Source organism: Myotis yumanensis, unplaced genomic scaffold, assembly GCF_028538775.1.
Source record: "Myotis yumanensis isolate MYYU_CA2020_CCGP unplaced genomic scaffold, mMyoYum1.0.hap1 SCAF_7, whole genome shotgun sequence".
Classification (NCBI taxonomy): domain Eukaryota; kingdom Metazoa; phylum Chordata; class Mammalia; order Chiroptera; family Vespertilionidae; genus Myotis; species Myotis yumanensis.
This window is the reverse complement of record NW_027223758.1, coordinates 81,559,104-81,578,890: the sequence shown is the minus strand read 5'-3', so window position 1 is coordinate 81,578,890 and position 19,787 is coordinate 81,559,104. Positions and strand designations below refer to the sequence as shown.

The window sequence follows — 19,787 nt, the reverse complement described above, 5'->3', positions numbered from 1 at the left end:
CAGTAAACCTTTTTTTCTCTCTAAGTCCCAGTCCAGGCTCAGATAGGGAAGGTGCCTTCCCCTGAATCAATGACAGTCTAGTTCTCGGAAGATCTTGTCTTCTGTCTACTGTGCTGTTAAAACCAACCATAAGCAAAAAGTCCAGGCATCTGTGGCCTCAGTATCACTTTATCCCCCTGGTTTCCTGGCCTCTCCTTGCTTTGGCTCCTGGCGTTTTCTTCCATTGAGTGTACTACGCATTTTCAAAGATATTAATATTTTCTTAGTGTATCGAAATGATTTATATTAGGAGGTTTATGAGGCCATTAGGACCACCCAACTCAGATTCTTGCAGTAGCCACCTATTTTCCTGTCCAGTTTCTATTCCTGTCTATTTATTCTGTTCTTGTCCAAAATACTGTTTATGTCCTACTCTTATTCAGAAACTTTTAAGTGTAATGTTATAGCTCATCATTCAAATATGTCTTTCCCAGTGCATTTCAACAATTATGTGATGGTTTTTAAAGGGAGACACTCTACTCCAGTCATACTGCTCTGCTCATTATTCTCTAAAGTCCTTGGACCTTCCTTCTGCCCTCACTTGTGAGGTCACAGAACTTACTGTGTTTGGGCTGGGACTAGCTCACTCTTAACCTAAGGGATTTCCTCCCAGAGTCTTCTACCTACATGTCCATCCTTATCTAAACAAAACTATCTTTTATCCATATTTAAACAGTGCCACCCTTCACCCTGTCTTAAAAGGTTAAACCACGGGTTAATGATTCATGCTGTGGAGTAAGGACTGGGAATCTAGCACAGGATTATTAGGAATGATAAATGGATGGGTACCATGTGTTATGCTCATGTTTTTCAAAAGTGAGTGTTGAGAAACACTGTCAGGTTTCTGCCCTCATTGTGGCGCTCTCTCCTGTGACCAACTATGCTGCATTCCTATGCATAGAACCTGAAGGCTGAAACCATTTGTTTTAGACTAAATGCTCCTTATGTTGACATTAGCTCTGGAGGCACTAAAGCAGTCGATTCTTGTGAGAATAATACTGAGTGATCCAGGTTGCAGAATAATGTGAGATTTCTTTTAGAATGACTTACCTGAATGACAGTTGATAGTCTGGTTACATTTCTCTTTGAAGAATATTGGATTCCTTCAAGGTTCCAAAGGACCAAAGTGCCTAGGCAAGAGCCTGAATCCATGCTGAGGGCCACAGACTAAAGGGACATCTGGAAGTGTAAAAAGCCATCTATTTAGAAGTTTTGAAGGAAAACTGATCACCCCCGCTAGCAACCACACACCAGCTGCTCATTTCAGCTACCCAAGTAATTAAAGTACCATTCTTTTTTTTAAAATATATTTTTATTGATTTTTTTACAGAGAGGAAGGGAGAGGGATAAAGAGTTAGAAACATCTATCAGCTGCCTCCTGCACACCTCCCACTGGGGATGTGCCCGCAACTAAGGTACATGCCCTTGACTGGAATCGAACCTGGGACCCTTGAGTCCGCAGGCCGATGCTCTATCCACTGAGCCAAACCAGTTAGGGCTTAAAGTACCATTCTTTATTGTTAAACTGTCTCCAGGATTTTTCCCCTGGCATGTGAAAATCTTTGATTAAAAAAAAAAATGAATCACATATGAGCATTTATGCTAATAATGCTGGCTGAAAATCTTTGAAAATGGGTAATTATTTAGGTTTTAGACTTTTAGTTCAGATTGGTATTTTGTATCATTATTATTTTAAAAGGTAAGTCAAGAGGTCTTGAGCTGTATTTTCTTTTTCGGTTTTAGGCATTCTGTTGCCGGGTGATGCAGGGGCCCTTCGGTTACACCTGATGCATTATTGTGAAGCATGTACAGCGCCCAAAATGCCAGAGTTCATCCTGTACGCTCTTCACAGTGCCTACCAGAAGCTCCCGTGGAAGGACCTGCACCCCGACCAGATGCTCATGGAGGCCTTCTTCAAAGTAAGCCCTTCACTCCATGGCCTGGAGAGCATGGCTTCCAGGCGCAGCCTGTGCCCCTTCACTGGGTTTTCTGCACAGTTGCCAGGTGTGCCAAAGTGTACTGTGCCCGTATTCTGTGTGGCCCGAATAGTATTTGTGTAAAGCATCTTCCCATGGAAACCATTTTATGCTGTTTGTACATGATTGGAAACATTTATGGGACCATGTTTAAAACCCAGAGACAGACTTTGTCTGTCATATGGCAGTTGTCTCCTAGACTTTAGTAATATTGTCGTGTGACTACACAGCTTAATGACAGTGTCACACTCTTTTTGGTGCTTTCTGTGTATGTATGTTTTTCTGGGATAGTATTACTACTGACTGGCAAATGTTCTGTTAAAGCAAAATGTAAATTGTTGGTACTCAAGCCATTAGTTTCTTTAAGCAGTTATGCAGGGATAACTAGGCTGGAGGAGAGAGAAGTGTCTTCTAACACCGGTCGGTGATGCAGCATAATTATGTGAAGCCTGGGATGACCTGGAAGAGCGCCCTCGGTGTGTGTGAGCCTGTGGCAGGAGCCGTAGTTACAGAGACCAGGCACAGGGTGCCACTCACAGACCGGTCGGGTGGTTTTGTTGTTAAGTTTCTATTTTTAAAAACCGTTTATAATCTTAGCTTTATATGATTGTTTCAGTCTATTTGTCCATAGTCATCAGTTCGTTTGTGTTTACTCTTCATGTCACATTTATTATTGGAGCATCTTACATGCTTTAATGACCGTAGGCCCAGTTATTTATGGCAGTTAGTAAAGTGTCCTGCAGTCTCTTAGTGCTCTAGATGGAAACCCGCCCAGAGCTGCTCTTGTCAGCCACTCCCCGTAGCTCTGGCGGAAGCTGAGGACAGTTGTCTGGGTTCAGAGTGAACTCACAGGGAGGTTGAGCAGGAGAGACAGGCACGAAGTAGATATTCATTATCATTAGGATATGGAAGGGCATGTTTGTTTAAAGAGCTGTGAGGTAGCATCTGCGGGAGAGAGCAGCCTTGGCTGTATGAGAGATTAAGTAGCAGAGTGGTCTGAAGGGATGATGCTGTAGACTCCCTGTCTCCAGGAGTTTTAGTCTGGTGATGACCCTGACCTGCCAGAAACTGGGAACCTTTTAGTTCTATGTTCCTTGTTGAGGGGGTTGAGGGTGAGGATAGAGAGCAGGTTATAAAGGAGGATTATGAATTATTTTCCAAAAGGAAAAGGAATAAGTAGTGAGCATGGTATAATGATGGTGGGAATGGGAGGACGTGACTCATCACCAAATCCCATTGATTGTGACTTTATAGGGTAGAGCTTCTTAATCTTCATTGGGAAAGGAAAAGTGTATAGCTAGCCATGTTTTATTTTAAACAGACTGGAAATAGGCTTATAAGATAACTCTGAAATTGATAATATACTTTATAATACATTTGCCGCTCCCCTAATCCCTAATAATTTTATTTTTTTGGTCCTGGACATCTTTTCTTTGGGGGAAGAGAATGGGAAGGGTTTTTGTTTGTTTGTTTTAAAAATATATTTTTATTAATATCAGAGAGGGAGAGATGGAAACATCAATCAATGATGGGAGAGAATCATTGATTGGCTGCCTCCTACATGCTCCCTACTGGGGATTGAGCCCACAACCCTGGTATGTGCCTATTCTAATAATTTTAAATAAGATTTAATTAAATATTATACCATCATTAAAAATTATAAAGACTAATGGAGACATTTTTGAAACAATGCTTTAAAAAAGGAGTTTAGTGTAGATACACTAGTATAGTGGTTCTCAGTGTGGTTCCAGGACCAGCAGCATCAGTACCGCCTGGGGACTTGTTAGCAATGCAGATTTCTGCACGGCCCCTGACGTAGGAAATGAATGATTCCAGGGGTGGGACCCCGCAGTCTGTGTGTTAGCAGGTCCTCCAGATGCTTCTGACACATGCTCGGCTGTGGGGGATATTGACTGGTAGATCTCACCCTTGTCTGACCCAGCGCATGTGAGGACTGAGATGGGCCCTCAGCACCAGTGGCCCTGGCAGGGATTCCCGCCGAGTGAGAGCTGGGGACGTGCTTTCCTCTCCTGCTGAGAAGCAGTAGAAGCAGCAGTGAGCTCCAAACAAACTGCAGACTGTACACTCACTACACGTGGAAGGAAAGATTGTCAACGCTAAATCTCGGGGGTGGGGGGGTGGGGGCAGGATTATGGGTGACTTCTATAATTTGGAAAAATATGTTATTTTTAAAAATATAATTGAGTAAACATCGATTTATATACATTTCCAAGATACATAGATAGCTTAAAGCAAAACAGTGGTTTTAATTTGTTTTCTTTTAGGTGGAACGTGGAAGCCCCAAGAGCTGCTTCTTATTTTTGGGGTCTGTCCTCTGTGAAGTCAACTGGGTCAGTGTGCTCTCTGATGCCTGGAGTCCCAGTCCCCTCCCCGAGACCCGGAGCATGGTTGTCTGCCTCCTTTTCATGATGATTTTATTGGCAAAGGAAGACCAGCTGGTTGACCAGCCGGTAAGTTTGGAGACCTGGGATACAGCTTGGCAGCCCCCGGGTCCTGACTCGCGACGAAGCTGTCTTTTGTCAGTTGTTGCCCTGATGCCTTCCTTCCTGTGACTGTGCTTGGCACGTGGGATGCCCGATTTTCTTGGATAATTCATAATCCAATAGATTATGAAGGGAACTGCACCGAGTCAGAATATAAAAAGTAGTGCTATTTTACATCTCATTAATTGCTAGTTCTAACACCAGATCAGAGAATCCCTTTGAAAATTGGGTTCTGAATGCTTACAGATCTTGTATTTTTGCCCCGACTTTGGCTGGTACTTTCACTAGTGCTCCTAACTTGAGTAGATACTTATTTGACTTCTAAACTGTTCTGTGTTTTCAAATAGGCCATCTTAGTGGTCACTTCCGCGACTAATTAGAAACACATGTTTCTGGAAAGTGGTAGCTCTGGAAATAAAGAACTGTGTGTTTCGTTTTTAGGACTCGCCTCTACTTAGTCTCCTTGGGCAAACGAGCTCCCTTTCGTGGCATCTTGTGGATTTGGTGTCGTATCAGAGTGTCCTAGGTTATTTCAGCAGCCACTACCAGCCCTCCATCCTCCTGGCTAAGGAATCTTCTGCTGAATTAATCGTGAAGCTCTTAAAAGTGGCTGCAGGCCTCTCCATTCCGACTGACAGCCAGAAACATCTTGTAAGTTGAGGGGGTGCTTTAAAAGGCAGAGTGTTCTTCAGGGCTGGCGATGGCATGAGTGAGGCTGAGGGCAGCCTTGAGCTCTGTGACAGCCCATCTGAGAAAGTGGGAGGGTGCCGAGTACGTGTGCTCATATTTTGGCCTTTTGCATCTTTTCGTTTTGGTAAACCTTTACTTTCTAGCAGTGTCATATGCTCACAAGATGCCAAAAGGATTATGGTTTAGTGGTCTGAATGTCATTGGCAGCAGAATGTCAGAGAAGTGATGAGTTTGGTCCCCAACTCATTGTCATTCTGATCTTGGTTTTCTCATCTGAATTGGAAATAATACCTTGCCTCAAAGTGTGGTTGTGAGGATTAAATTAAATAACGAACATAAAAATTTTTGGAAAAGCTCCTGGCCAGTAATTAGTGTGTAGTTAATGTTTTAATGTAATAAAAAAGGAAGAGTGATCTACAGGAATTTGAGGGAATATAGGCCCTAGTCTAAGTGTTACCACAGATTTGCATGTCCCTTGACACAGGGCCCTTAGACACCCCTGCTGCATGGCTTCCTGCTGTCTTCCATTCACACAGCTTACATGGATTCATTTGAATGATTCTTTGTTTTATTGTCAGGATGCAGTTCCAAAATGCCAAGCCTTCATTCATCAGATGGTTCAATTCCTCAGCTCCCTGGAACAAAATGGAAAAATCACCCTAGCCACCCTAGAACAGGAAATGTCTAAGCTCTTAGATGATATCATTGTCTTTAACCTGCCTGGTAAGTGATCACCGGAAGGTTGTGTATTTATTCAGTAAATGAATTCCTGTTGTCTATAAGGCATTGTGACATCAGAAAGATGGACAAGATACCGTCATTTCTGTTTCCAGAGAATCAGAGGCAAACGCATGAAGTGAAAATTGACAGAACTGGGAAGAGAAATGTCATATTCACTTATAGTGAGAGATTTTGACACATGCCTCACAGTAATTGATAGGTCAAATAGACAATCAGTAAGACTATAAGAAGTCTGGATGTGCTGGCATGTAGTGAATGATGTACCTGTTTCATATACCAAGTGTACCGGTTAATAATGCGGATTTTGTGATCAAAGAAAACATGACAATTTCAAGAGAAACATCTAAAGTGCTTTATTCAAAGTAATGTCTATCGCTAGCTACACATTTCCCCCATCTTTCAGGTAATTTGTGGATACCGTCCCAATAGAACTTTTCTTGTTTTGAGGCATACCATTCAGAGACCCAATTTTCTACTTCTTCGTATGTTTTGAAGTGCTGCTCAGAAAGTACGTGTGCCATCGATCGGAACAAGTGGTAATCTGAAGGAGCAAGGTCTGGTGAATACGGCGGGTGGGTTAATACTTCCCAGACAAGATCTTTTAATGTATCTTTAACTGGTTTTGAAGTGTGTGATGGTGCGTCATCATGAAGCAAAATTACTTTGCCATGTCTTCTGGCACATTCTGGTCATTTTGCAATCAAAGCGTGGTTCAATTTCATTATCTGTTGTCGGTAGCTATCAGTATTAACTGTTTCACCTGGTTTTAGATGCTCATACTACACCACACTTTCCTGATCCCACCAAACGCAGAGCACTGTCGTCTTTCCGAAAAGATTTGGCCTTGCAGTCGATGTTGATGGTTGACCTGGATCAACCCATGATTTTGTGCATTTGGGATCCTCAAAATAAATCCACTTTTCATCGCCAGTCACAATTCGATGCAAAAAAGACTTCCTTTCGTGCCTCTGAAGCAACATTTTACTGATGACTTTTCGGTTTTTCATTTGTCTTTTGTTCAGTTAATGTGGCACCCATTTTCCTTTCTTTAAAATCTTTCCCATTGCTTGTAAACGATTGGAAATTGTTTACCGAGCAACGTTTATCTTTCTGCAAGTTGTTTTTGAGTTTGACACGCATCTTCATCCAGTCATGCTTGTAATTGTTGGTCTTCAAACTTTTTTGGTTGACCTGGATGTTCTTTGTTTTTCACATCGAAATCATCACTTTTAAAGCGTTTAAACCAGTGTTCACAAGTATCTTGAGATGGAGCATGTTCACCATAAGCTTCCCGAAGTATACAATAACTTTCTTTCAGCAGCACTTTTCTTCAAAATAAAGTAATGAATTAAAACTTCCCGCAAATGCTCTTTTTTTGGCACGAAATTTGACATTTTTAAGTGTAAAAATATCTATGATGTTAACACCTTCAGAAAACTTGACATATGAAGTTTTGAAGCTTGTTGTCAATACAACAAAATAGCATACATATCAAATCGCATATATTTCAACATATGTGTAACTCCATCTACTGAAAAAATCCGCATTATTAACCAGTAAACCTGGTAGATCCTGTAGGTATGGAATAAGATGATGCACCTAGCATTTAACACCAACTTGCAAGCCACAACATTCAGAGAATGTTAAAGGAAAGAAAGGGAATTTAGAAAGCAGTACTGGAGAAGCTGTTTTAGAGGTGATCCTGTGATTGGGCCATGAAGTTTGAATAACAGCTTACCAGGCAAAGGAGAGAAAGGTATTCCAGAAAGATCTTAATCAGAAGAATGATGGGATCAAATCTCATTTTTACGAAAGTGTTTGTTGGCTCAGTTGATGACTAATAAGAGGGGAGAGGCTGAGATCTGTTAGGAGGCTTATTGCAGTCATTTTTTATTCCCATGAGTCATAATTAAAAGGTAAATTAAAATTGTTGTTCAGATGAAATTCAGAGATAAGCCTTTAAAGTCCTTGCTTGATGATAAGTAGGTCTTATAGTGACATTAAATTAGGGTTTATTTAATGTTGTGCAAGTGGGTGAATTTGGTCGGATGGGTGTGGTGAGTAAGATCTCCCTACTCCCATTGACATAAACACTGAAGCCGTGGTGTGAGAAAGCCACAAGTCTATCCAGTACAAAAGTGGGTACCCAACTCCAGGAGCTAGAAATGGCAAAGACTGTACCTAATGAATATTTTCTCCATCTGTTCTTTAATGTAAAAAAGAAATCTACCTTAGTAACCGCCTCATTGGCAGTTATCTTGTAAAATGAATTTGCTCTTTTTCTTGTGTACTATTCTCTTTTTGCATCTTAATTTTTTTGAGAGCCATTTATATTACCAACCTATTTTTATTCAAAAAAGCAAATAAATAGAAGATCTGCTATTAGGAGGTTATTTTTTTAAAGGTTTTTCCTCCTTTTGTATTTCATTTTAAACAACAACTACTCTGTGTAAATCCCTGTAGAAATGACAGCTTTGGCATTGCAGGTGGTACTGTTTCTAATTAGTTTACCTAGTGAGAGCTGAGATCTATGCATTCGGTTTTCCAAATAAGTAAAGTTGGGGAAATAATGGCTAATTAAACATGTGCTGATAAGTGAGTTACTCTTTCACACCAGCTTGATGTCTGTTTATTAAAGTATTGCTTGGCCACGCTGCTTAACCAGGGACCTTGCAGCAGTTCCTGCCCTTACAAAGCACTCATGTGCTACATTCTGTCCTTAAAAGCTAAGTCCCGTCCACAGTCTTCTTTCTGCTCTGAGGTCAGCCACAGAACCGTAGAACCTGCCTGGAGAGCAGCTTAGATGAAAGCACTGTTTCCCTGGGTCACATTCATACGCCTTCCAGCCGCCTTTCTCAGTGTGTGTCTCTGTCCCCCTCAGACGTGGACAGCCAGACCCGCCACATGGCCCTCAGCAGCCTCTTCATGGAAGTCCTGATGATGATGAACAATGCGACTATTCCGACTGCGGAGTTCCTCCGGGGCAGTGTCCGGACCTGGATTGAGCAAAAGGTGCACGGGCTGGTGGTCCTGCCCCTTTTAACTGCCACCTGCCAGAGCCTGGCTTCTGTCCGCCACATGGCCGAGATGACGGAAGCCTGCATCACTGCCTACTTCAGGGAAGGTGAGGAGCCATCTCCTGCTCTCTGTAAAGGTGTTGATGTTTCAGAATGCTTTTGGTCTTTCTCATAAAGATCTGCACTTAGCATGAGAACCTGTGACCAATGTCTGTTGGTACAGGCGCATTTCAGGGGAGGGAACCTCTCTACTCCATTTTACTGGTGGAGTATCAGGCCAGCCTTTCATGGTAGACACATCATGTGTGTCACAGGCCCAAACATAGTCCTCCAAGAAAGTGCTATAAACCAGAATCTATATAATAATGACCCACCATATTAATTTCCTCTATTTTGTCACTTGTTAAAATGAGTTTTCATAGGACTCTTTCTATTGTTTTTTTGTTGCATCTCTTAAACTATTATGAAGAGGTCACCCTCCCTTCTCCCCACACCACCGCCACCTTCCTTTTACCTTTGTCATTCTCTATCTCTGTCACATTCTGGAAACACCCTGGTCTGGTTAAGAAGAGTTGCAGAGAGCACCTCTCCACTCACACCCAGATGCACACCGTGGTGTGCACATAGGTGAGATAGGAGGGAACTGAAGGGAGAATGCCAGGAAGAGCTGTATTCTGCCCTTTTTGACAACCTGTGAACCTCCATGGGAGGTGTTATGCACATCACCATGTCACCCCGTGCTAATTCCCCCCAAAGAATTGACAACCATTAGGATGCCACCCCTGCTCCAAATCATTTGTGTGCTAAAATAAAAATGCTTTTTTTTTTCATTTTTGAAACATTTTGAAGGATTTCTATTGAGATATGAGTCAAACTAAGCATGAGTAAAAAATATGATGGATAGAATAGTAATAATCTCTCTTGGAAAATGTAAGTATTTATAACATAAACGGTTCTACAGTTAGAACTTCTAGATGACTGGGCCAGGCAGTGTCTACATGTGATTTTAATGCTCACAATAAGATGAGAAAGGTGGTTTATAAAAATGCAGCCCCGGATTCTGATTTCTTGGCCCTCTCTGGTGACTGGCCAGGCACGGGCATTTAGCAGGCCGGCTCTCCAGTCTTAGCTCAGGCCCGTTTCGCTGTTGTGGCTCTAGCGCCACAGTGGGCAGTATCTTCTTGACGTGAAGCTTAAAGGGAAGAGACTCACTAGAGTAGTTCCGTCATTTGAATCTGGCGTTGACCTGCACTCTCCTCTTGGTGTTCTTTTTGTAGGCTCCCTGCATCAGATTGTAGGATGGGGCCCCATCCTGGTGTCCCTTCAAGTTCCTGAGCTCACCATAGAAGAGTTTCTGCAGGAGTGCCTGTCCCTCGGCAGTTACTTGACCCTCTATGTCTACCTGCTGCAGTGTCTCAATAGCGAGCAGACGCTGAGGAACGAAATGAAAGTGCTGCTGCTCCTAAGCAAGTGGTTGGAACAGGTGTATCCCAGGTGGGTTGGCCCTCTGGCTGCTGGTCAGACTCGCTGGGTTTGGTCACTTGGAATGTAGGGTTGAAGTCAGTGTTCATTTAAGTTCACAGAACCAAGTGAAACAGAAACAAGCAAGGCTATGAGGTATAGGAACACTTGTTTTAGAAAGATTTTTACTTGCCTGGGCTAATTTTCTGAGCAGGATTTTTATGTCCTAAAACAGGCATGTTGAAGCACCAGCCTTTAGCTTCCTCATCAGTTCAGTAGGGAGAACAGTGTTTACCTAATAGGGTTGTGAGGATTCAGTGAAGGAACAGAAAGCTCACGCACAGTGTCTGGCATGTGGCAAGTATTTAATAAATGGTAGCTGTTATGGTCCCCTGACTTTGTTAGCATTGTCACCGGTTAGCGTAAGCTTTAGAGGTACTAAATGCCCCTTGCACTTAAAACTCACAGGTGGACTTTCAGTTAAGTGGGAGTAGAAAAAAATCCCCTTCTGATGTTCTTTCCTCCTGGCCTCCCTCCAGGTCTGCGCAGGAAGAGGCAAAGCTGTTTCTGTGGTGGCACCAAGTCCTGCAGCTGTCCCTGATTCAGACGGAGCAGAACGACTCGGTCCTGACCGAATCGGTCATTCGGATCCTGCTCCTGCTGCAGAGCAGGCAGAGCCTGTTGGCCGAGGAGAGGCTCAGCTCGGGGATCCTGGGGGCGATTGGCTTTGGCCGGAAGTCGCCCCTGTCTAGCAGGTGAGGAAGCGCCTGCGCTGCTCTCTGAGTGGCCTCGGCGTCGCACCCACCCAGGGTTGTGAGACATGAGTAGGTTTTTCACTTAAGGGACTAGGTTTCCCTCAAAGACTAAGGAAAAATGATCAAGGCCTGGTCACATCTCCTGATTTTAAAATCATGTTTATATTTTTCTCATTTTAAAACAATTTTGGTTTTATGTTCAAAGATTTTTTTTTTTTTTTTTTTTTTAGTAATGTCTCTTGTTGTATTTTGACTTTGTAACCTGACCACACTGCTGATTTCTTCTTGCCTTGGAGCCCGTGATAGTGTGTGGGATTAGGTTAAAATGCCCTGTCAGCTGCCTCACTGAGTGTACTTTCTCAGGGTAATCCTGGTCCCAGCAGGGACCCCTCTGCTAGGGCTGTTAAGTCAAGATGAGTTAAAGTTAACTGAGAAGAAGGATAAGCAGTGAGAAACAAATCTAGATTTTTGCTGCTAAAAAGTCCAAGGTCTGAAAGAATTTGCATTAGCCTCCCATTTTATCTCCCAATACGTACCTCATGCTGGTTTTTCTTTAAAGCCCTTATCGGTGCTGGGAAGAGTTCTCATCCCATTCTGACGTCAGCATTCTTGCGGACTAGCTCATCCTGTTGTTGCAACTTTGGGGACCACTTAATCCAAACCAGTTAGCATCCTGTTTCTTTGCTTGTGATAGAATTTATCAGACCGTGTGATTCTGATTCGCTTAAATTCTGGTGAAATACACATAACATAAAATTTATCACGGTAACCATTTTAAAATGTATGATTCAGTGACATTTAGTATATTCACAATGTTGTTGCAACCATCACTGCTAATCTAGTTTCAGAATATTTTCATCACCCCAAATGTCAGTCCATTAAGCAATCACTCCCTATTAGTCTCTGTGTGTATCCTATTCTGCGCATCTCATGTAAATGGAATCGTATAGTACATGGCCTCGTGTCTAGCTTCTCTCCCTTAACATAACATTCAAGGCTCATCCATAGTTTAGCATGTATCACTGCTTCATTCCTTTTTGGGACTGAATAATATTCCATTGTATGGATATACACCACCAGGTTTTGTTTATCCATTCATCAGTTGATAGGCATTTGGGTTTTTCTATCTTTTGGCTATCGTGAATAATGCTGCTCTGAAATTTGTTTACAAGTTTTTGTTAGAACAAGCACCCCTTTTAGGTTCATTTGGGTGTATGTTCCCAGGAGTGGAATTGCTGGGCCATATCGGTACTCTGTGTTTAAGTTATTGAGGACCCACCAAACTTTCCCACAGCACCTGCACTATTCTTTACATCCCCACCGGCCCTGTCAGAGAGTTCCAGCTCTTCTACATCTTGCCAACACTTTCATTTCTGGTCTGAATTATGCCTACATTGTCTGGGCAGTGATAGTGGAAGGGAAGACTAAGGCTCCTTCTTAATCATATTTAAGAGTTTCCTGAAGAGGCTAAAAACAACAGTAGGTCCAGAAATGTGTTAGTCTTGATTTTTAATAGAAAATAGGTTATTTGTTTTTAAATGGTTACTTCAATAGTCATTGACTTCTGACCTCTCCCTCCGCCCAAGGTTCCGCGTGGTTGCCCGAGGCATGGCCGCCTTCCTTTCTGTTCAGGTTCCTGCCGAGGATCAGATCCGGTTGAGGCCTGGCTCTGAATTATACCTCACCCTAAAAGCTCAGCAGGTCAGTGAAAGCAGCTTTCAATGAAGGGGCAGGTGTTTTCCGCCAGGCGGGGAGGTGGGGAGGTGGCGCTGTGGCCTTTGCAGCGCTGGTGTGATGGCTGCAGGAACCCAGCACGCCCTTAGTGCTCTACCTATTGGAAAAGGGGTGCACGTGTGCTGCCCCAGATTTTCTACCACGTTCTGTAAAGGTTCCTGCCTGGAGCACTGTTACCACCATGTGGAAGAAGCAAGGCATAGGCAGGCCGGTCTGGGATAGAACTTGGGGGCTGAGGACTGGCACCGAGGAGGGGCCACAGCTGAGAGTGATGGAGGTTAGCTGAGCTGTCACTTGAACCAAGAAAGTGGTTCCTGTTCTGTGAGTCTGGAGGTTGACCACTGTTGGAATAGCCCAACACGGAGAGAATGGTAGCTGTGAGAAGTTATAGTGTGTTCTAAAATGTGGAAGGTCCCATTCCTGTCACTGTTGTCACCTGTCACCAGGCTGGCCAGGTACAAAGGTGTGCAGTGTAAAATGGTGCGCATTCTTGAGTGCCTACTGCATGCCAGGCTCTGGCTGGTCTACGTCGGAATCCCTGGATGCTGATCCTCATAACCAACCTGGTAGCATAGAAACTTTTATTATCCTTATTTTTATGGATGAGGAAATGGAGAGAAAGAGAAGCTAAGTAATTTGCTGCAAATCTTCACAGCTAATGAGTGCTGGAGCCAGGATTGGGGTTCACTCGCCAGGCCAGCTCGGGGCCCACGCTCCGGCACTCTGCAGTAGTGTCTCTATTCGTGGTATGTGTCACTCTGTGGTTAGCTTTGTGGTGTCTCAGGCAACCACGTTCAGGATGGTATCTTGGTTCTTAAGAGCGAAGATTAAGCAGTACATCCAGCAGGTTTTTCACCAGCATCTCTGCCTGGCTTGTGTCACTGACTAGACAACTGCTGTTGACACAACTGGCTTGTGTCAACTGACTAGACAACTGCTGCTTGAACCCCTGTGTCATGTATGAACTGTCACAAGTCAGCAGATGAGTCTCTGGTTGTGAAGTCAGTGTCCCCTGCCACTGCTGGCACTGGAGGGTGGGGGACAGGCAGCAGGCCAAGTGGCTGCGGCCATGGCTTTCTGTGGGGAAGGCTGTGCAGCAGTGCAGGCCAGGAAGAGGGGAGGCTGTGTGTAGACATGGCAAAAGCCCAGAAGCTGGAGCAGCCGGCCTCCTTTTGTATGTGGTTAATCAGTGCCTGTGTTGGGACTTCTGATTCCAGTTCTGTAGCTTCCCCAGAGGTCCATGGTTGTACGAGATGACAACGGTAGGTGTGCCATACCTGCTGGACTCACCGTACAAGCATCCAGGTGGTTAACCCTCTTGCCTTCCTATCTTTTAGGCTCTGAGCACGCTTGAATCTTTGACAATAAGTAAGCAGTATGTTGAATACCAGGAGCAGATCTCTCAAGCGGCACAATTCATAAAGCACCCTGGCCATTGCCTCCATGACGGGAAAAGCTTCCTGGCTCTTCTGGTGAACCACCTCTATCCGGAAGTGCATTATCTGGACAACATACGATAGAGACACCGACTCCTCAAACACCGCTGCTGTTTATGTTTACATTTACCTTTGCTGTTGCACAAGTGACTGCTCAGCTTCACTGTGGAGCTCAGTGTGGCCAATGAAGTAGTTGACTGAGATGCAAGTCAGAGGCACTAGAGAATGCTTTTGTGCATGTGCACGTGTGTGTGTGTGTGTGTGTGTGTGTGTGTGTGTGTGTGTTAGCTCTTAAAACTTCCCTGGACTTTTTAGTTTTTATGTTCATCCAATGAGATAAACTTACCCAGTTCCACTTGGGGACAGGGCTACTCTCAGTTGCCGAACATCCAGGCCATCTCACAAGGACTCTCCTGTTTTCTTTGAATGTCGAGGCTCCTGTGCCAGATCTAACCACTTTGGGAATCATGTAGAACCCTCACTTTTGAACCCCATTCATGTTTTTTCAAAGTAAAACAAGCTTTGGAAATTTCTGCATTTCTCAACCGTGGGAAAGTACATCAGCTTAAAAGTGTTGTTTATTTCTCTCAGAAGGGAGAGAAGATGCTGAATTAAAGTAAGTCATTGTCCAAGATGTGATCACTTGATCCTGGTTCTAGTGGACAGCAGTGATGGTGACCAGTACACTTCATCCAGCGCGTGTCCACATGGAGAGAGGCCATCCGTCTAAGTCGGGGTGGCACGCTGGCAGTTTTCGCTGAGCCTGCTGGGCACGGGTGTGTTTGTTTGGTCCACATGTGGAGAGAGTGAAACGGCTTCCTCTCTTCAGTCCAGTATAGGTATACATTCTCTTCATCCTATCCCAGCCCTCCCCCCGTTCACATCACTTACTTGGCCTCTGTAGACATCTAAATTAGCAACTCTTTATAGACACCAAGTTAGAAATCTGAGTGCCCTATTGGAGAGAGAGGGTGGGCTTGGTTTCTGTTCCTGCATAGTTCTTCACTCCATTTTGAAACTGAAATGAAGTTAGCAAACCTATTGAAACACTGGTCCGTGGAAACTGGGTCAGGTCAGGTCAGGTCAGGAGACAACTGAAGATGGGCTTTTTTTCAGTAGCCACGTGCCTTCTGTTGTTACAGTTCATGCATTACCAAAGCCCGTTGTACATCAACTTGTTCTCTTGTCATCTTTTTGCTTTAGTCATTTCCCCCAGGAATTGGCCATTTGACTCCTTCATAGTCATAATCCCGTAGGCTCCAAATTGATTTTGGTTGTCCACTTGCATAATGTGTCTTTTGTTTATGGGTTATCTGTAGCCTAAGGAAATTTACCTGAAAATGTCTAACCGTCCCTGGGCGCTTTTAGCAGGGGATGGGGACATGGCTTAACAGAGATACTTTCTGTTCAGACATCCTCCTGCAGTGCTTCCCCGAACATGTGCAAGCCTACGGCGGTTCTTCTTTAAGGGGACAGAGCATTCTGCCTCACAGACGTGGCCTGAAGAAGATCACCCCTGAGCAGCCTGCAGGTCTGTAGGCCACCCATGGCCTTCTCAGACGGCCACCACTCAGAGCTGTCCTTGCTTCTGCTCCTCTCATTTTCAAAACCGGTCATCTTCCCATGCTGTGGATGAGAAACTTTTAGAAGCTGTGGACAGTGTAGGGGCTGATTAGGCAACAGACTTTTTTTGACAGGAAACATTTTGTGTGCTATTTTCTTTGAGGAGGATGTAATTATTGATATCCTAGACTGTGAAATTTTTGTGTGACAGTATGTACATTTTAAAGAAAATTATGACTAATCTGTTAATTTTTGAAGGTTTATAATATTTATAATGTATTTGATCTCTAAAAATTATAAAAAATAAAATCATTCTTTAATTGTAGCTGGTGAGAATCTGTCTTTATGCTGTCGAACTCTCTTGTAAAATTTTTCATTTGTTAAGGTTGATGCCGATTTTTATGCCTGATGTCATCTAATTTATTTGACAGTGTGCCTTGAATATCAGAGATGTTTGGTCAAAGTGCTTCCTCTTTAACTCCCTCGTGCTTAACAGAGGGTCTACTCACGGCATAGGGTCATCTGAGAGGCTCTGGACAGTGCTTTAAAGACAAAGAGTGAAATAAGCGGTCAGAGAAAGACAGGTATCACATGGTCTCACTCATATGTAGAATCTAATGAATAGACACAGCTGATTCTCACAGCCAGTCGGCCTGGTGGTCAAATCCCTCTAGTATTAACTACAACAATCAAGACTTAACTAGAACAAGACTGCGCACAAAGACCACAAGGGGGTGCACCAAGAAAGCATAAAAAATGCGGAGACAAAAAAAATGACAGAAATGGAGGATATAGAGTTAAAAAACGCAATTTTGAGGGCTTGCAATAAACTTGAGGAGAGCCTCACGAAAACTAATGAGACCCTCGATGCTATGATAAAGAAACAACTAGAAATTAAGCATACACTGACTGAAATAAAGAATATTATACCCAATAGCAGGCCAGAGGAGCGCAAGAATCAAGCCAAAGATTTGAAATGCGAAGAAGCAAAAAACACCCAACCGGAAAAGCAAAATGAAAAAAGAATCCGAAAATACGAAGATAGTGTAAGGAGCCTCTGGGACAGCTTCAAACGCACTAATATCAGAATTATAGGGGTGCCAGAAGATGAGAGACAGCAAGATATTGAAAACCTATTTGAAGAAATAATGGCAGAAAACTTCCCCCACCTGGTGAAAGAAATGGACTTACAGGTCCAAGAAGCGCAGAGAACCCCAAACAAAAGGAATCCAAAGAGGACCACACCAAGACACATCATAATTAAAATGCCAAGAGCAAAAGACAAAGAATCTTAAAGCAGCAAGAGAAAGAGACTCAGTTACCTACAACGGAATACCCATACGACTGTCAGCTGATTTCTCAACAGAAACTTTGCAGGCCAGAAGGGAGTGGCAAGAAATATTCAAAGTGCTGAATACCAAGAACCTACAACCAAGATTACTTTATCCAGCAAAGCTATCATTCAGAATTGAAGGTCAGATAAAGAGCTTCACAGATAAGGAAAAGCTAAAGAAGTTCATCACCACTAAACCAGTATTATACGAAATGCTGAAAGGTATCCTTTAAGAAGAGGAAGAAGAAAAAGGTAAAGATACAAATTGTGAACAACAAACATGCATCTATCAACAAGTGAATCTAAGAATCAAGTGAATAAATAACCTGATGTACAGAAGAAAAAAAAAAGAATCTAATGAACAACATAAACTGGTGAACAAAATAGATCCAGAGACACAGAGCATGGAGCAGAGGGACAAATCTTAGAGGGAAGGTGGGGGGTGGGTGGGTGGGGAGAGATTAACTGGGGAATTTATATGCATACTAGAGGCCCAGCACACTCAAAATCGTGCGGGAGTAGCTCGCTTCCCCTTGCCTCAGCTGGCCGACCCACCCATGACCGCTAGTAGCTCGTGCCCCGCCCTGCCTGCCGTGAGAGCTGCTGCTCGTTTGGTCGTGATGGTGTGACAGCTATGGGCCTTTTATATAAGAGACTAGGGGCCCAGTGCACGAATTTGTGCACCTTGAAAGAAACTGTGGGCTGCAAGGCTGCGCTGGGCACAGGGGTGGGTCTCAGCCCATCCTCTGTGCCCCTGCCTGGCCCCTCCTGCCGGCAGCCCTGCTCCTGCTGCCACCACTCCCATGCTCTGACAGCGCCAGTCCCACTTGCACTTGCTGATGGCGCCAGAACCGCCGCTTGTACCCATCGCTGGCGCTGGCCCCGCTCACACCTACACCTGGTGCTGGAGCTGCCGCTTCCACCCGCTGCTGCACCTGGCGCTGGTCCTGATTGCTCAGCGCCGTCAGTAGGTGCAAGCGGTGGCTGCTGCACCAATTGCCTCTCAGGAACCGGGGGGGGTGGGGGGTGGGGGGGGTGGAGAAGCCATCAGGGGCGATTGGGGCCAGCAGCCACTGCTCGCACCTACTGACGGTGCTTAGCAATCGGGACCGGTGCCAGGTGCCGGCAGTGGGTGTGAGCAGTGGCTCCGGCACCAGCTGCAGGTGTGAGCAGAGCCGGCGCTGGCAGTGGGTGCGAGAGCCAGGCAGGACCATGATGCGCAGGAGCAGAGAATTTTCAGTAACCACCAGAGACTCTCCCCGATGACAGCAGCTGGCACCCTGCCTTGGTCTGGCATCCCCACGTACCTGCTTTACCATCCCACTGTGGCCAACGCCCGCCATGTTCCGTGCACGCCCCCTGGTGGTCAGCGCACGTCATAGCGACCGGTTGTTTGGTTGTTCCAGTTGTTCTGCCATTAGGTTGATTTGCATATTAGCCTTTTATTATATAGGAGGATATGCATAGTCCATGGACACAGACAATAGTGTGGTGAAGGCCTGGGAGGGGCAGGTGTGGGGTGAGGTCAATGGGGGGTGGTGGTGGTAAGGAGGGCATCTGTAATACTTTCAACAATAAAGACTAAAAATAAAAAAAGACCCTGAAATAGCTAGAAGGTGGCAATGCTGCTGTGGCCTAGGAATGAAGAGACCCAGCGTGGCTAGTGGCTTTCGGGAATAAGGAGCCATTGCTGGCAAAAACAGTTGCAGGGCCAGTCCCGGAGACAGTCCTGGTGCTGCATGTGGAGGCCTGGACCAGGCAAGGCCAAGCCCCTCCATCCCCAGCAGTGTTGAGGGTGACCTGGTGCAGACTTCTCCCCACACGTGGCCATCAGTTGAGTCTGGTGCAGATATGCTTTGTGCAAATGTGTCCAGCAGCTTTTTGGTCTTGTGAAAAGCACCTCTGCATCTCCACTCATCTCCCCACTCCACCCCACAGTGCAGAGGACGGTGAGCTGGGAGGCACGGAGGCTAAGGCCGGGAGGGCCTGCTGATGTGTCTGCTCAGCCTGATGGGGGCAGGACCCACCCCTACATGTGTCCCCAAGTTACCTGGGGCTCAAATTTAAGCATCACTCACCTGCAGATGCCAAGAGTGTGCCTCCTACATTCTGTGCCCTTGCCTGGTCCCTTCCCTGGAGGGTGGTCACACCAGTGTGGACCAAGCAGCCAAGTTCACTCCCCTGGACTCTCTGGTGACATCGGTCCTCAGCAGCTGTGCCCTGGGGTTGGCACATTCAGTTAGTGCTGAGTGCAAACTCCAGGCCTCAGTTCCACATCAGTTGCTGCCAAAGACTGGCCTCCTTAGCCATCCGCATGACGGGTCCAACAATGAGGCGCTTTGTGCTTCACCTTTAAAGCTGCCCGCTCTTCGTTTGGGGCCAACATGACAGCTTATTTTGAGGCAGTAGTTGCTTTTTTCCTGCTCAGTTAACTTTGTCTTCTTAAGCAAAATGTTGGAAATAGGTGTTTTGCTTTTTAAAGAAGTTCCTCTGCTGTGATCTTCCATGTGCCAAGCTGCGTGAAGTTCTTGGCTTACA

General features: G+C 44.8%; 1 protein-coding gene across 2 annotated transcripts in view; it reads left to right on the top strand.

Moving 5' to 3' along the window:
• Positions 1-16,241, top strand: part of EPG5 (ectopic P-granules 5 autophagy tethering factor) — an 83,128-nt gene extending 66,887 nt beyond the window's left edge. For both annotated transcript variants that reach the window (XM_070421087.1, XM_070421086.1), the window contains exons 36-44: positions 1,783-1,958; positions 4,301-4,486; positions 4,961-5,170; positions 5,788-5,932; positions 8,832-9,074; positions 10,245-10,461; positions 10,968-11,183; positions 12,770-12,884; positions 14,255-16,241. In XM_070421087.1, coding sequence (XP_070277188.1) covers positions 1,783-1,958; positions 4,301-4,486; positions 4,961-5,170; positions 5,788-5,932; positions 8,832-9,074; positions 10,245-10,461; positions 10,968-11,183; positions 12,770-12,884; positions 14,255-14,437 — 1,691 coding nt within the window. In that variant the 3' untranslated portion in view covers positions 14,438-16,241. The remainder of the gene's footprint in view (positions 1-1,782; positions 1,959-4,300; positions 4,487-4,960; positions 5,171-5,787; positions 5,933-8,831; positions 9,075-10,244; positions 10,462-10,967; positions 11,184-12,769; positions 12,885-14,254) is intronic.
• The last annotated feature ends 3,546 nt before the right edge of the window (positions 16,242-19,787 follow it).